Source organism: Apodemus sylvaticus, chromosome 5, assembly GCF_947179515.1.
Source record: "Apodemus sylvaticus chromosome 5, mApoSyl1.1, whole genome shotgun sequence".
NCBI classification, from domain to species: domain Eukaryota; kingdom Metazoa; phylum Chordata; class Mammalia; order Rodentia; family Muridae; genus Apodemus; species Apodemus sylvaticus.
In genome coordinates this window covers 71148161-71166368 of record NC_067476.1, presented here as the reverse complement: position 1 = coordinate 71166368, position 18208 = coordinate 71148161, and the positions used below count along the sequence as shown (strand labels likewise).

The following is an 18208-nucleotide window of genomic DNA, read 5'->3' as shown; positions in this document are numbered from 1 at the left end:
ATGTGCAATTATTGGTAATATTTCATCCAATATTAAATTTTTTCAGGTTGACATCAGTGTTTTACATATGTACTAACACTTGGCTTTGTAACAGGTTTTGTGTATTTGTGTATTTTTGAATGGAGTGGACACAAGCCTGGTATTCACTATATTTCTGGTTTTGTCTGTTGCTACTGAAGTTGATCATGTCTTCATCATTTTTGATCATACCACTTTTTTCATCCTACATGATATTTTTCATTTTGTCCAAATTCTGATAAATTGTCCTTCTAATTTATTTTAATTGATGGGTTATTTTTTTATAATTCTGTGAACTAATTAATTTTTATATATCACAAGATATCTTGTTTGTGGGCTTTGTTTTACTATGGACATTTATTTTGATGAACACAAACCTATAATTTTATGAACATTATTTTATAAAACTTTAAAAATGTTTAGTATTTATCAAGAAAGTCATTGATATTTGCAATATACATATTTTGTTTAGAAATATATAATCATCTGGGTGCCCAGCTGATTGTGAAATGTACCATGCCTGGGAGGTAGTATTTAAGAAAGAAAAATTATTAAGTAATAGAGAGAAAGCCGCTAAAAGAAGTTCCTAAATGGTTTTTATATGTCATTGACTCTAGACTCTTGCTTCAGATTGGAACCTGGATTTCCCCTCATGATAGACTACAACTGTAAGATGAAATAAATACTTTCTTTATCTAGTTGCTTTAGTTTTGGTGTTTTGTCACAGCAATAGAAATTTAGTTAATACAAAATAATTTAAGAAATGTGATATCAGTGTAATAGACCCAGAAATATATATTGGGGAATATTGGGTGGTAGCATTTCAATTTGTGTTTGGAAAAGTTCTAGAGTGCTTAGAGCTTGGTAGGAAGATCTGTGAGATCTTGGAAAATAAGAATATTGAGAGCAATGTTGATGATGAAGGCCAGGCTTTTGGAGTTTCAGATAGAAGCAGAAAATCTATCCAACATTATGTCATAATTTGAATTAAGAATCTGTGGTTCTGGTCAGTTAGATCTGAAGAGTTGGCTCTGATTAGGAAAGTACCATAACAACTAACATGAAACTTTTCCCTTGTTGAGACAATCTATACTGGTCATCTATGGTAAAAGAATCAGGTTTGATTAAAAAGAAATTAGAATTTTAAGTAAAATCTTCTGGGAAATATTTCCTCATGATCAGCATATAGAAGCTCAAACCCAAAAAGAACCTTGGGTGTTCTTCATGTTCACAGCTCCATTTGAGTATATATAGCACTTCCCAGGTGGTACAGGTTTTGAAATCATGAAATGGTTGTTGAGATGCTGGGATATGGTGCTATGATAGATGAGGAAAGGTCATTGTAGAAACGATAGCCACAGGTCAAGTGGAAACCCTAAGAGAGAAATTATCCTAAAGTGATAAAATTGCCTTTATATATGTATTATCTTGCATAGTATTTTTTGGTGGACTTGCATAATCTACTTATAAAATCATTTTAAATCAGAATGTTTGTTTTCTTACTATTGTATTAATAAAAACAATTTTAAACACCTTTGAGTCCTGTCTGATATTTTGATCCTGGTTCTGAGAACTTTAAACTTCCTCCTTCAGATTGCTTTTAGTGTAACATACAGGTTTTTGTGTATTGTAACTTCATTCATTTCTAAGACTCATTGGATTACCCTCTTGGTTGCTATAGTGGTCCATTTATTATGCTGTGGTGTGTTATATACTCTTCTTGAGTTTGTGAATTTAACTTTATTTTGGTTATATAAAATACATTGAAATATCTAAAATTTTAAAATATTTGCTTTGTGAACTAAAATATGAAATATGTTACAGAATGTTTCATGAGGTGCTAAAAATATGTTTTTACAGTGCTTTGAATGGAAACTCATTTTCATTCATTCATTTATTTATTAGTTACCATGAATATGAAAGGAGAAAACAGATAGTAGAAAAACAAGGTAAGGGTAGTAATTAATATTATAATGATAAAGAGAAAATAAACAGTGGGAAGCAGAATAGGTAACTGTAGACCTCTAAAATGTTCAGAGGAAGAGAATTTTGCCTAAAGAGTCTGAAGTGGGAGAGGTAAAGATCAGCTATTAGGTAACATAGAATACCCATCTTTCAAAACAATGCAAACCAGGCCCAAATATATTTTTGGAGAAATGAGAAAGCAAAAATGAAATATTATGGAGAGATTGGGGAAAAGAAAATGAATAGTACAAAATTCAACAAACTGTATGTAGAGAAATAAGGAAGAGCCCATTTGATTTCTAATCCCAGTTTTCTAACATTAATTACATTTTGGAAACTTTCTTTTCACACTTCAAGATTTTCAAAACATTTTGGCAGTCCGCTATTCGTTCTTGGTCAGATTCAATATTTTACCTCTAGGTGTTATTTTATTTAAGGGAAGAAATCTATTTAAGAAAATTAGTTTTTGATGATTTCCTGTCTTCTTCTCCTCCTGGGTGAATTAACTTCTTTTTGTTCCAGGGTTTTCAGCTGTTCCCTTAATCTTCTAGTGTATGCTCTCTCGAATTTCTTTTTGGAGGCACTCAAAGTTATGAGTTTTCCTCTTAGCACTGCTTTCATTGTGTCCCATAGATTTGTATATGTTGTGCCTTCATTTTCATTAAATGCTAAGAAATCTTTGATTTCTTTCTTTATTTCTTCCTTGACCAATGTATCATTGAGTAGAGTATTGTTCGGTTTCCATGTATATGTGGGCTTTCTGTTATTTTTATTGCTATTAAAGACCACATTTACTCCATAGTGATCTGATAGGAGGCATGGGATTATTTTAATCTTCTTATATTTGTTGAGGTCTGTCTTGTGACCAACTATATGATCTATTTTGGAGAAGGTACCATGAGGTGCTGAGAAAAAGGTATATTCTTTTGCTTTGGGATGAAAAGTTCTATATATATCTGTTTACTCCAATTGGTCCGAAGCTTCAATTAGTTTCACTGTCTCCCTGTTTAGTTTCTGTTTTCCTGATTGGTCCATTGGTGAGAGTGGAGTGCTGAAGTCACCACAATTATTGTGTTAGGTACAATGTGTGTTTGAGCTTTAGTAAAGTTTCTTTTATGAATGAGAGCGCCCTTGTATTTGGGGCATAGATGTTCAGGATTGAGAGTTCTTCTTGTTGGATTTTTCCTTTGACAAGCAAGAAGTGACCTTCCATGTCTCTTTTGATGACATTAGGTTGAAAGTCAATGTTATCTGATATTAGAATGGCAACACCGGCTTGTTTCCTAGGACCATTTGCTTGTAGAATTGTCTTCCAGCCTTTTACTCTAAGGTAGTTTTTGTCTTTGACACTGAGGTGTGTTTCCTGTATGCAGCAAAATGTGGGGTCCTGTTTACGTAACCAGTCTGTTAGACTATGTCTTTTTATTGGCGAATTGAGTCCATTGATGTTAAGAGATATTAAGAAGTAATGGTTATTGCTTCCTATCATTTTTGATTTTAATTTTATATGTGTGTGGTTATCTTCTTTGGGTTTGATGAAAGAAGCTTAATATCCTGCTCTTTCCAGGGTATAGTTTCCCTCATTGTAATGGTGTTTTCCCCCTATTATCCTTTGTAGGGCAGGGTTTGTGGAAAGATACTGTGTAAATTTGGTTTTGTCATGGAATATCTTTGTTTCTCCATCTATAGTAATTGAGAGTTTTGCTGGGTATAGTAGTCTTGGCTGGCATTTGTGTTCTCTTAGAGTCTGCATGAGCTCTGCCCAGGATCTTCTAGCTTTCATGGTCTCTGGTGAGACATCTGGTGTAATTCTGATAGGTCTTCCTTTATATGTTACTTGCCCTTTTTCTCTTACTGCCCTAAGTATTCTTTCTTTGTTTAGTACATTTAGGGTTTTGATTATTATGTAACAGGAGGTAACTCAGGGCTGAAATCAATCAAGTAGAAACCAAGAGAACCTTACAAAGAATCAACAAAACCAAAAGCTGGTTCTTTGAAAAAATCAACAAGATAGATAAACCCTTAGCCAGACTAACCAAAGGGCACAGAGAAAGTATCCAAATTAACAAAATTAGAAATGAAAACGGAGATATTACAACAGAAACTGAGGAAATTCAAAAAAACATCAGATCCTACTACAAAAACCTGTACTCGGGGAGTGGGGGTCCAGAAAAGGGGAAATCATTTGAAATGTAAATAAATATAAAAAAAACCTGTACTCAACACAACTGGAGAATCTGGAGGAAATGGACATATTCTTAGACAGATACCAATTACCAAAATTAAACCAGGATCAAATAGACCATCTAAACAGACTCATAACCCCTAAAGAAATAGAAAGGCTCATAGATAGGCTTCTGACCAAAAAAAGCACAGGACCAGATGGTTTCAGTGCAGAATTCTATCAGACCTTCAAAGAAGACTTAACACCAATACTCTTCAAACGTTTCCACCAAATAGAAACAGAAGGAACACTACCCAACTTCTTCTTCAAAGCTACTATTATGCTGATACCAAAACCCCACAAAGATCCAACTAAGAAAGAGAATTTCAGGCCAATTTCCCTTATGAATATCGATGCAAAAATACTAAATAAAATTCTTGCCCACCGTATCCAAGAAAACATCAAAATGATCATCCACCATGATCAAGCAGGCTTCATCCCAGGGATGCAGGGATGGTTCAATATAAGGAAATCCATAAATGCTATCCACTACATAAACAAACTAAAAGAAAAAAACCACATGATCATTTCATTAGAAATGCATTTAACAAAATTCAGCATCTTTTCATGCTAAAAGTCTTGGAAAGGACAGGAATTCAAGGCCCATATCTAAACATCATTAAAACAATATACAGCAAACCAGTAGCCAACATCAAACTAAATGGAGAGAAACTTGAAGCAATCCCACTAAAATCAGGGACTACACAAGGCTGCGCCCTCTCTCCATATCTTTTCAATATAGTTCTTGAAGTCCTAGCTAGAGCAATTAGACAACATAAGGAAGTCAAAGGGATACAAATTGGAAAGGAAGAAGTCAAACTATCACTATTTTCAGATGATATGATAGTATACTTAAGTGATCCTAAAAACTCTACTAGAGAACTCCTACAGCTGATAAACAACTTCAGCAAAGTGGCTGGCTACAAAATCAATGCAAGCAAACCAGTAGCCTTTATATATTTAAAGGATAAGCAGACTGAGAAAGAAATTAGGGAAATGACTCCCTTCACAATAGCTACAAACAGCATAAAGTACCTTGGGGTGACTCTAACCAAACAAGTGAAAGACCTATATGACCAGAACTTCAGATCTCTGAAGAAGGAAATCAAAGAAGATCTCAGAAAATGGAAAAATCTTCCATGCTCATGGATTGGCAGGATTAATATAGTTAAAATGGCCATCTTGCGAAAGGCACTGTACAGATTCAGTGCTATCCCCATAAAAATCCCAACCCAGTTCTTCATAGAGCTAGAAAGAGCAATTCTCAAGTTCATCTGGAATAACAAAAAACCCAGGATAGCTAAAACTATTCTCAACAGTAAAAGAACTTCAGGGGGATTCAGTATCCCAGACTTTAAACTTTACTACAGAGCAATAGTGATAAAAACTGCATGGTATTGGTACAACATCAGGCAAGCAGATCAATGGAATAGGATTGAAGACCCAGAAATGAACCAACACACCTATCGCCACTTGATCTTTGACAAAGGAGCTGAAAGCATCCAGTGGAATAAAGGTAGTCTTTTCAACAAATGGTGCTGGTTCAATTGGAGGTCAGCATGCAGAAGAATTTGAATTGATCATTCTTATCTCCTTGTACTAAGCTCAACTCCAAATGGATCAAGGACCTCCACATAAAACCTGACACACTGAAACTAATTGAAAAGAAACTGGGGAAGACCCTGGAGGACATGGGCACAGGGGAAAAGTTCCTGAATAGAACACCAATAGCTTATGCTCTAAGATCAAGAATTGACAAACGGGACCTCATAAAACTACAAATTTTTCTGTAAGGCAAAGGACACTGTCAAAAGGACAAAACGTCAACCAACAGAATGGGAAAGAATCTTCACCAACCCTAAATCCAACAGAGGGCTAATATCTAATATATACAAAGAACTCAAGAAGGTAGACCCCAGAGAATCAAATAACCCCATTAAAAATGGGGTATGGAGCTAAACAAAGAATATTCACATGAAGAACTTTGAAGAGCTGAGAAACACCTTAAGAAATGTTCAACATCATTAATCATTAGGGAAATGCAAATCAAAACAACCCTGAGATTTCACCTCACACCAGTCAGAATGGCTAAGGACAAAAACTCAGGAGACAGCAGGTATTGGCGAGGATGTGGAGAAAGAGGAACACTCCTCCACTGCTGGTGGGAGTGACCCCTGGTTCTGGAAAGACTCAGTGCAAGAGTGTAGGGGAATTCCAGAACAGGGAAGCGGGAAGGAGTAGATGGGGGAACAGGGGGAGGGAAGAGGGCATATGGGACTTGCGGGGAGTGGGGACCCAGAAAAGGGGAAGTCATTTGAAATGTAAATAAAATATATATCAATAAATATACATATATAAAAAAAGAAAATTAGGTTTTTCATTTGTTCCAAATATTGTAAGAAAGGCATCTATTAAAAAAAGCAATGCTGTAAATGAAGATAATAGGCTGTGTAATAAATTGAATCAGAAGAAATACTTTCCTTATTCCATGACTGAAGAGGTTTGTGGAAGCTTAAATCTGTCAACGCTGGAGTTTGCTTCATTTTTGATGTAGTTTTTGAGGTATCATGCTTTTGTATTTTGAATTCATTGTTTCAGGAAGTCTGTGGGGGTGTCTCCAATGTCCTCTTCCACACAGAGACATATGATTTAAAAGAGGAAGAAACTGGCCTCAGGGAGAATCTTTGAGTCAAAAGACTCAAAGACTGAAGGCTTGGCGTTCACTCACAGCAATCCCTTACCCAGTGTTTCTGAGAACTGTAACCACAGTTTTGATGAGTTTGAGGGCCTGGCTTCTTTGTGAGGCACACGGGTGCTAATTTACCAACTTGACAAAGTATTTTGATGGCTTCAGTGTAATTGGCTGAAAAGAGAAAATTTCCCATAATTTCAGGTGTTCCTCATTTTGTTTTTGTGTTGTTAAGAAAAATGCTAAGTTAATTTCTTTTTAGTAGATTGAGTTTTTGCATATTTGTACAAGAATATTATTTTGATTTTGTATGTTTTTTCTTTCTCTTTCTTTCTTTCTTTCTTTCTTTCTTTCTTTCTTTCTTTCTTTCTTTCTTTCTTTCTTTTCTTTCTGTTCCTTTCCGTTCCTTCCTTTCTCTTTTCTTCTCCTCTCTTTTCTTCTTTCTTTCTTTCTTTCTTTCTTTCTTTCTTTCTTTCTTTCTTTCTTTCTTTCTTTCTTTCTTTCTTTCTTTCTTTTCTTCCTTTCCGTTCCTTCCTTTCTCTTTTCTTCTCCTCTCTTTTCTTCTTTCTTTCTTTCTTTCTTTCTTTCTTTCTTTCTTTCTTTCTTTCTTTCTTTCTTTCTTTCTTTCTTTTTTTCTTTCTTTCTTTCTTTCTTTCTTTTTCAAATTATAAAGATTTCCAGCCAACTTTTCAGGTAATTTTGACATTATCATTCAGTGATTCTTATATTTTAGGTATTTATTTGTATTCTTAGACACTTCTTAGAAAGACTCAGCATAGTAGTAGTGTTGAAATGTGTTTGTCATAGGAGCTTGGTGCTCTTCCTACTTCTAAGCAAGAGACATATGCTATCATGTCTTCTTGGAACACACATGGATATATGATGTATTTTTAGGCAACACATTAAAAAGCCTTTGGGTTCTGGCAAGAAATAAGACCCATGATGTCAATTTATGACAGACAACAATAAGCCTTGTAGCTAAAATTTCTATGAAGATATTACACACTTTAAACTAAGACTTGTATGTGACTTGCAGTCTTCCTTTCTGAAGATTATTGTTCATAATATTGGAAGGTGCTAAAAGCTGCGAATGGAAGAAAAATCTGATATTCTTTCCCAGACATGATGCCTATGAACCATAACAATGATCACAATGACAATATATCTCTAGATGTGCAATAGTTGTCCTAGGAACTTTGCTGTAACCAAAAGCTATCAATAGGAGGGAATCATGTTTGGTTCTGGAAACCTAGATAATTACCTGTAGCTAGTAAAGTCAAGGACCTTAACAAAGATCCTTTTCCCACTTCTTTACTAAACCAGAATAATTCCTAATTATATTATAAATACTTTTATTTATACTCAAAGATAAATGTAGCTTTCACCCTTTATTGACTCCTCTTTATAACAGACAGTGCCCAGAACTATAACTGATCAAAATAGAACAATTGCCTACAGGACACCTCTCTCCAGTGGGTGAATTTACAATACAGTACCTTTGTACATAAGGCTCAGGGGTCATAGCTGAAGAATTGATGGGAATATTATAAAAGCTAGAAGACAAGAATGGTATGACATTTTATCCTCTAGAAATGACAGAAAACTTTACCCACAGTACCTCAACAACATGGCTGCTCAAACAAGACTGTAATAAATGCTCATAGACATGCTGACATGGATCATTCCTTAAACAAAAACTATAAATAACTAATAAATGCTGAGTGGGGAAATTAGTCTTTCCTAGGGATGAATGCCTACTTTGTTATCCAATCCACATTGTTTAGCTCTAAAAATGTACATAAATGTAACACTATGTATATATAACACTAACAATTTAGGGGCAGAGGCTGAATATTTGTGAGGGAATAGTGTAAGGGGTTTAGGGGAAGAGTTGGAGGGATAAAAATAAAGAAGAAATGAAAATAAAAATTTAAAAAATCCAAAATATCATCTATTATGATTAGGTTGAATTAATTGTACAATATGTAAGGGATTGTATTTGAAAGTCACTATGCAATTCATCACATAAATGGCCTCAAGGCAGAAAGGACTTGGCTATTTCAGGAAAGGCAGAAATAAAATTGATAAAATCTATCATTGATTTTCATTAAAATTTCTTTTGATGAGGCATGTAGAGACTGTATTTCAACATTACAAAGGCTGTGTATTGTAAACATGCAATTAATCATGCTTAATGCAGAAAAACAAAACATTCAAATGGAATAAAGAATGGGAGAGTGTAGTGGAGAGAATATGGAGATGGATAGCAACTTCCATATATATTTAGTTTACTAATAACTAGCAAGGTGATCAGTTAAGAAATCTATTTTATTACTTTCAAGGCCCAGAGGCCATCATGAAGACAGGGAGCTGGAAAGATGACAAAAAACAGAGGTAATGCAGTACCAAAAGGAAACTCTTCTGGTCCGTGAGTTAGAATGAATTGTTACCACACATGGAGATCTACTAAATAGTATGCTTCAACATTCACTAATTTAACTCTTCTTTTCATACTTTCCATTTACAGTTTGGCCATTTTAATTATGCTACAACAGTATTACATCATACATTTGTATAAATCATGTAACTATAAGAACAAGTAGCAAATATACTCCTGTGAAGTTCTCTCAAATAGGTGAGGAAGTGCTACCTGTTTTTGTATTCCACTGACTCCTGCCACACATATGGGAATAATATCTGATTTCAATTCCTTCAAGGCAGAAAGGGTGTAAATCTCAGAGGTTTGAGAACATGGTTGTAAGACACTATCTTCTCAACATTACAAGATCATGCATTCATGGACATAGAGCATCTGGGTTTGCCTGCACAAGATGAAGTCAGTTAGCACTCCATCATTGTGGAGGAGGACCTCACTGGGCACAATCCCCACCTGTGGATCTAACAACAGTTGATAGTTTCTGGGTTAAAGAAATTTTCTTCAGTGTTTGGCTTGTGGTAGGTTAGTAATGCTTGTAAATTGCCCTACATCAATGCTTTTGTAGTTAGTTTAGTTGAATTGAGATTGTACATTGTAAAAATGAATGAATGTATAAAAGAATATGTAAATAAATAAAGAATAAATGAAACATGAATTTCAGAAGGACATATGGTGGTAGGATCTTTAGACTAGTTGGAGCTATAGAATAGTATGACAATGATGAAAATATATTTTGTACATTTATAAATTTGTAAAGAAAATACTAACATTATTTTAAAAACATAAAAAGACTAGACATTCTCTTTATCCTATAAATAACATAATTGATATCACAAGATTAATCTACTTGTTGCATACAATTTTAAATGCCAATATTTAATAAGTCTATCAAATAACAGTTGTGGCCTATATCCAGGTCTTTGTGACACAGAAGAAACAATATGAATCTAAATGTCTGGAGGATATGTGCTCACTAGAATGATGTCAAGCTTGAATAAGAGAATACTGGAAGTTGCCCTTTAACTGTGAGTTTTATGACAACAGCAGTTTCTTTGTAATAGAAATAGTTGTTTAATATTGGATGGAAATTAAAGGATTAGATGAAGAGAAGGAAGGTCCTTTGGTTTCAGGTTAACAGAGGCAAAACTTAATCTAAACCTTTGCTTTTCAGAAAGCTATAACACTGAATATCAGCTTCAGCAGATCTTGATGTCCCAGGTCTCAGCTTCTGCATCTCAAGGCTTTTTGGAGTGATTGACACTGCACTTTGCTGTGGTGTTCTCAGCTTCGGGGACTGAAGCTGCTGTCTTCTTTAGGGTGGTTCAAACCTTACCTGCTCATGTAAATGCGTCATGATGTACGACTCACAGTTCCCATACATTAAATTTTTCAAATGTTCCTTTCTGATTATAGTTTCCAAATCATCTTGGGAATCAGTTACTCATTGTTGGCAAAGTCTGAGCTCTTACCTCTAGGGACTACAGAAGTAGTCTTGCCAGTTCAAGAAAGAGGCATTGCTTCATTTCATTTTTTCCCAAGCATTCTAACTAGTTTATCTATTAAAATATATGTGCCCACCCAGCTATTATAAAGGGAAGATGTGTTTTCTCAGTTAAATGACTTAGAGCCCTTTGAAAACAGACTAACGGCTAGAGTATGTTTTCCTTTGATAAATAGTCCTTGATGGTTTTTTTTTTCAGAGTTTATCATTGACTATGAAAGTTTTAAGAAAGATCAATTTTCCTAGATACAAGGACATGTTTCTATACAGAAAGGAGGAGGTGTTGCTGGGACTCTATCTCAATATCTTTAAAGACAAAAACTTCTTTTATTCATGAAAATTCTTCATCCTCAGTGTTTCAAGATTTTGTTGTTAGGTACTATTATATTTGTGAGGGATGACAGGTTATCATATCTCTCTTTAAGCAAGGCCTTGTTTGAGTACTTCATTTCAATTTTCTGAAAACAAAAAAAAAATCCATAATTGTTTTGGTGTCAAAGTTTTTGTGTCAGAAAATAATGTAGCTGAACAAATTAATTTTCATTTATTCTATTAATTTGTTACACCCTTGTATAAACACAGCTTGTTTGTTTTGTCTGAAGATATTTTTCTAGAAGATGAGACTATCCAACTGTCTTTTACAGTAAGTATGAATGAAATATTTAAATATTTCTTGATTTGAGATTTTCACTTGGGTACACTTACACCCTTCATAAAGAGTGTCATAAAATTGGAAATGTGCTGGGTACAGTCATTTGATAATCTTTCTGTATTTATTGAAGAGCTATGAGTAATCATGAATTCTCAAAGGTGCACAAGTAAATGGAGAATTTATAATCAATACACTAAAAGACCCTTCAATTTCCAGAATAAAAGATAGAATATATATGTATAAATATGTACATTCTATTCATCCATCTATTATACTCTACACACATATATATAAAATTATCCATATATATGATGCAGGCAATCATTCACATTAATTATATAAATCTTTGCTAATGTATTAGAGATCTTACATTCCAATAGAAAAATGTATGAATTTTGGATATTAAAAATCACACAGAACCACACACAAAAAATCAGGATATTCATGTTAATTTTATTATAGATTGATTTGATTTATTTTATATTTTGCCTAGTAAAAAAGTGAAATACATTTTGTGTATTAAAATACAATTGTTTTATTATATTATTTTGGAGGGCATTTTATATAGGGTGTGTTAAGAGAATATATAATTGTAGATGCATTTAAATTAGGAAATCTAGAATTGCATATTATCCAAGTGCTTAGCATCTAGGAAAACAAATATCCACCAAGTTCTATCAATTGGATGTCATCATTTATGTGTAATTTAAAACCATTCAATATGATGGTATGTATGCAAGGAGAAATCCATAGGGAAGTACCTCATCTGTAGCCAGTCACTTAGAGTTGTTACCTTGTTATTGTAAATTGTTTTAATTAACACTTTATATTACTGGCTTTCATAAGATAATTTTAATAAGTTCATGATACCCCTTGAGCCTAACTCCTCCATAACTATTTACTTGCATTTCTTTTACCATTCCTTCTCACTTGCTTCTTTTATTCATAAATTTTTCAATTTTACATTTATAGCATCTATACCTATGATTTGATATTTCTATGAAAATTCTGGATAAACAAGTTGAAAAAACATGCAACATTAGTGTTTCAGATATGAACCCAATTTACCTAATGTAATAATTTCCAGTTGTTTTATATTCCTGTATGTAAAACAGTTTCATTCATCTTTATGGATAAAAATATTCCAGATTTATAAGAAAAAGATAGCCTATAATGTCATTAATTATAATTTTATAATGGTTCATTATTTTTAAGAACAAATTAACAACAATTTAAATGAAAGCATTCATAGTCTTCAATTTTTATAAAATTTGATTTTTAATAATCTAGCTTAGATTATTATAGCTTAGATTAGAATAGTATAGCTTAGATGAATTTAAATATGATACAACTGAAGAACTCTGTTCTTCCTTTGCTGTGTTGTAATTATATTGGCTTTTAGAAAATTTGTTCTGGTGCAACCCAATGCTGATCAAAGAATGAAAGGTGATAAAGGACAGAGAAAATAAGGTGTGAAAGTGACATCACTAGATGCTCTCTGTGCTTATGCTCTCCTACACGTGTGTATGCATCAAGATTCAAGAGAGGCAACTGTAGATCTTCTGTATTAGGTAAAGCAGAAATGTGCTTGCATCATGCAGAAGGGTCAGCACAGCTGCAGTCTGAAGGAAGTGCAGACTCTGCTTGTGTCTTTATCCATTATTAAGTCCCTGTGGATGAATTGTCTCTTTCTTGTTTCAAGTTGAAATATATTCCTTCACAGGCAGCTTTTGTAGGCACTTTAACATAATAGGATAAAAAAAAATCCCTAATATATGTTTCATCTGTGTCTTAATGTGTATCACAAAACATTCAGAAAGTATTCTTTTTACCCAGGAGTGTGTTTCATATTCTTGTTAACACATTCTCATGAATAATCATGTGTAATTGATAGGACAGTACTACTAAGAGCTAATGTTCACTTAAATGTCATAAATATTGAACAGAGCTTGAAAACCAAACCAAACAAAAACATCAAAAACTAAACCTATTACCCTGAATAAAGACATTATAGATTCCTATAATATGATCCTTGTAATAAGTTAATGATCCTGACACTGCTCTCTCTCTTTCTCTCTCTCTTTGTTTCTGTCTCTGTCTCTCCTCTGTCTCTCTGTCTCTCTTTCATATGTAGAAGGTTTTTAGAACAGTTGTAGTATAGCATTTCTTTGTTTTTGGTTATAACTGTGAATATAAGCTTAGAGATTGGTTATTTAAATGTGAAAAAAGAAAACTATGATAGCATCATGAAAATGGTAATTTTGAACTAAATGTGCTAGAAAAACTCTTAAATCATGTCATCCAATTTCCTTAATGTACAGTGTGCTAGCTGGGTCATGTTCATAACATATTTAGTAAATGATCCACAACCATGTTTTCTCACACTAGGTATGAAGTTTTCTCTGAGCACTCTGTGTTTGAAGATCTGGACTCTGAATTTCTAATTGAACTCCTCAGGACCTAGGAAGCATCACAATCACTCTCTCAGTTTTCATGTTTCCTGCCTCATCACATGTTTATCACGAGTTGTGGAAAACAAAGTTTCAATCCTGGTGCAGAGTTCAAGGACAGCTGTGAGTCATTTCAGTCCAGGTAAAAGGACTTGGGAAATTATGGTTCATTTACACATATTTAAAAATGTGGGAGCCAGTGATGAAATGAACAGAATTGTGGCTCCTGAGAATCCTGACAATCAGGATTCTATTGTCAGATAAAATATTTGCTACAAGCAGAACTGTGCTAAATACTGCTATATCTATGTGATACAGTTCAGACCCATACTTTTGGGACCAAATAAAAGAAATTTAAAGAATAGAAGTCTTTTAGATTGTACAGTATCTATGTATAATAATTACAATATAATAAGAATGGAAGGATGCTCCAAGACCAGTGTTGTTTTGGGTACTACAAAGACCATGTTGTGGCATTTTGCCTTAAGATACTAATACTGAACACTGTGTGTGCATATTAGCTTATGGTTCATTGACATAACTACTTTGAAGGATTATTAAAAAGAGTAATAATTCTGCATTTTGTTGACATATATTCCAAAATAAAATTTGTTTAAATAAATGGTTTTAAATGTATGACATATATTCCAAAATAAACTTTGTTTTAAATCAGTGGTTTTAAATGTATGAATGACAGAATACCTTTGTCTGATCTTCTGTATATAAAATAAACAGAGGTTTTGAAAGAAATCCTAACACATACAAAATTATTAGAGCAGAGCCATGGCGATTACCCAAGAGGAACTAAACAGATAGTTACTGAAAAATTTCTGAGTGTCACCAGTGCAGAAGATGCTGATGAAGTTGTGCTTTTTGGTAGAATGGAAATCTAGGTTTTGTTCAGAACTCATGTTAAGTACTGTTCTCCTGAGCTCTTAATATCTGAAACAAACCTTATTGAAGAGTAAATGGGAGAAACTAACAATGTCACAGAGTTTATCCTGCTGGGTCTCACTCAGGATCCTGCTGGGCAAAAAGCACTGTTTGTCATGTTTTTGCTCATCTACATTGTGACTATAGGGGGCAACCTGCTCATTGTGGCTACAGTGATTGCCAGCCCCTCCCTGGGCTCCCCAATGTACTTCTTCCTTGCCTTCCTCTCACTCATGGATACTGTTTACTCCACTGCAATCTTGCCCAAGTTGCTTACTGACTTACTTTGTGATAAGAAGACCATTTCCTTCACAGCTTGTCTGGTTCAGCTCTTTGTTGAGCACTTATTTGGTGGTTCTGAGGTCTTCATTTTGGTGGTGATGGCCTATGATCGCTATGTGGCCATCTGCAAGCCACTGCACTATTTGACCATAATGAATCAACAGGTTTGCATCCTCTTGTTGGTGGTGTCCTGGGCTGGAGGATTTGCACATGCTCTGCTTCAAGTTATATCTGTGTATTTACTTCCATTTTGTGGACCTAATGTCATTGACCACTTTGCTTGTGACATGTACCCATTGTTAGGACTTGCATGCACTGACACCTACTTCATTGGACTCACTGTAGTTGGAAATAATGGAGCAATGTCTGTAGTGGTCTTTATCCTCCTCCTTGTCTCCTATGGAATCATTCTAAACTCTCTTAAGACTCACAGTCAGGAAGGGAGGCGCAAAGCCCTGTCCACCTGCAGCTCCCACATCATGGTAGTTGTCCTCTTTTTTGTTCCCTGTATTTTCATGTATGTTAGACCTGTCTCCAACTTTCCAATTGATAAATATATTACTGTTTTTTATACAATTTTTACTCCCATGTTGAACCCTTTAATATATACTTTAAGAAACATGGAGATTAAAAATTGTATGACAAAACTGTGGGGTAAAATGTTCACACAAGAAATAAAAAGAATTTCTCCTCACTGAACTTTGTAATTATGGTAAAGTCATAATTAATAATAAATTTTGGCAGTTTTACCTCAATATTCTACATTTGTTCCAACACTTGAGATTGTGAGGCATTTGTTATCCCTATGAATTTCAGTAGAGACAAGCCTGACATTCTAGTTTTCACTATTGCTACTGAAAGTGATCATATTTTCATGTTTATTAGGCATCCCAATATTTCATCCAGTATGATATTTCTGTTTTGTCCAATTTCCAATAAATTCTACTTCTAATATAATTTCATTGATGAGGTATTTTTGACTGTACTGTGAACTAATTATATTGTATATATCTCCACATTTCTTGTTTTTTAGTTTTGTGCCATCTTTGCCTTTTACTCTGATAAACACATATTTGTAATTTAACTTTATTACATAAGAATTTAAATATTTTTAGTATTTATCAAGACATTTCTTTACATTTATAATGTATATGATTTTTTAATATGTATGTGTTGGATGGCCCAGGCTACTATTGGAATTATCATTTCTGCTCGGGTGTTTTATAGAAAACCAAAATGATTAAGGAACAAGGAGTAAATCACTAAGTAAGAGTTCTGCATGGTCTGTGCTTCAGTCAGTGACTCCAGTCTCCTTCCTCAGTTTCTTTATTAGACTTTCCTTTATGATAGACTAAAACTGTAAGATGAAATACACACTTTTCTCCCCAAGTTGCACTGGTTATGATATTTATTCACAGCAATATAAATTTAATTAAGACAAAAAATTTCAGGAGTGTGATATCACTATGACAGATCTGGACACTCATTTTGATGAAAATTATGTTGGCATTTGAATTTCAGGCTGAAAAGGCCATGGAGTGCTCAGAGCTCAGTGGATGTTCAGTTAGATCTTGTAAAATAAAAATGCTGAGAACAATGCTGATGATAGAGGCCAAGCTTGTGAAGTTTCAGAGGGAAGGAGAGACTCTATTTGACATTATGTCAAAATTTGAATTAAGAATATGTGGTTCTGGTCAGTTTGAGCTGAAAAATTGGCTCTGATTCAGAAGAAATAAGAACCACTCTTTCTTTCATGGGATATTTATGCTGGTCAGCTATGGTAGAACAATCAGATGTGATAAAAAGAGACCAACATACTTGAGGCAAAAATCTGAGCAATATCTATTCATGATAAGCACATAAAAGCTGTGTTCCAGAGAGGGCTAAGCATTTTCTTCATGCTCGCAGAGTAATTTGATGATATGTAAGAGTTTCCCAGGTTGTAAATATTTTGAAGTCATGGAAGTGCCATGGAGATGCTGAGATTTGGTGCTATGAGAGAAGAGGGAAGGCCATTGGTGAATGGGTAGCCTCATCTGCAGCAGAAACTCTAAGACAGACTATCATAAAGTGATAAAGTTGTCTTTCTGTATGTGTTATCATGCTTAGAATTTTGGGTGGAGGAGCATAATCCACTTTTAAAGTCATTTTAAATTGGAAAACTTATTTTTTTACTATTGAGATAATAAAGATATTTCCAACACATTTATAAAATATACCTTCTTGCCTTAGTTGATTACAAACCATATTCATTATACTTTAAATGCAAATGTAGCTTTCACAACTGTTTATTTGGTTGAATATTTATAATTTGTTATGTTATCATAATATGTCAGTTAAGTAGATTTTAACACAGTCAAGGCTTCTCATGTAATATTTTTATTAAAAAACACTCCAGGATTGAAGTAATTTAAAAGTGAATATAATACATTTATAGAGTAAAAAATAAATGTAAATAATTTGGAAAGTAATGATTTCTTCAGGATCCCCAAACATTTTTTGGGGGGGGGGAATTCTTTGTTTCATTACTTCTTGGCCATTTGAGGGGGTGGGCTCATTTAATTAGCTAGTGCCATAAAGCTAATGTCCACTGTGTTTAGGTTTGTCCTGCTATTGTTTTGCTGGGGAAACAGAACAGGACAGTGGATGGGAGGGGGAGTGAGAGATGATAGAGTCAAGTGAGGCATTCCAGGAAATCTGACTCCAGAGACCAGCGACTGGGTGCAGATCTGAGTTTATTGCCCAGCTCTTATGCTTACATACTCTATTTGAGTCAATCTCAAGCCTCTAAATCCTTGGCCAAACATATCTTGCCATACTGTCCATATGCTCCAATGAAAGCCCTGTCTGATGAGGTAACTCAGAAGGAACAGGGTGGGAGGAGGGAGTATCGTAACCTGTGAGTACGTCTGTAAAGATAGGGTAAGTGGGCACTGCCTTGAACTTTTTATTTTTTGATATTTATCTCACCAGTGTGCCATGTGCAATCTGATATCTAATGCCATGTATGGTAGATCAGTATTTTCCAGGATTCACAGGAGCCTGTCACACCTCAGG

At 34.2% G+C, this 18208-nt stretch overlaps 1 protein-coding gene across 1 annotated transcript; it reads left to right on the top strand.

The window, feature by feature from the left end:
* Positions 1–14904: 14904 nt before the first annotated feature.
* On the top strand, positions 14905–15849 carry LOC127684421 (olfactory receptor 4A5-like). Its single transcript, XM_052181349.1, has one exon. The coding sequence runs from the start codon at positions 14905–14907 to the stop codon at positions 15847–15849; it is 945 nt and encodes a 314-aa protein (XP_052037309.1).
* The last annotated feature ends 2359 nt before the right edge of the window (positions 15850–18208 follow it).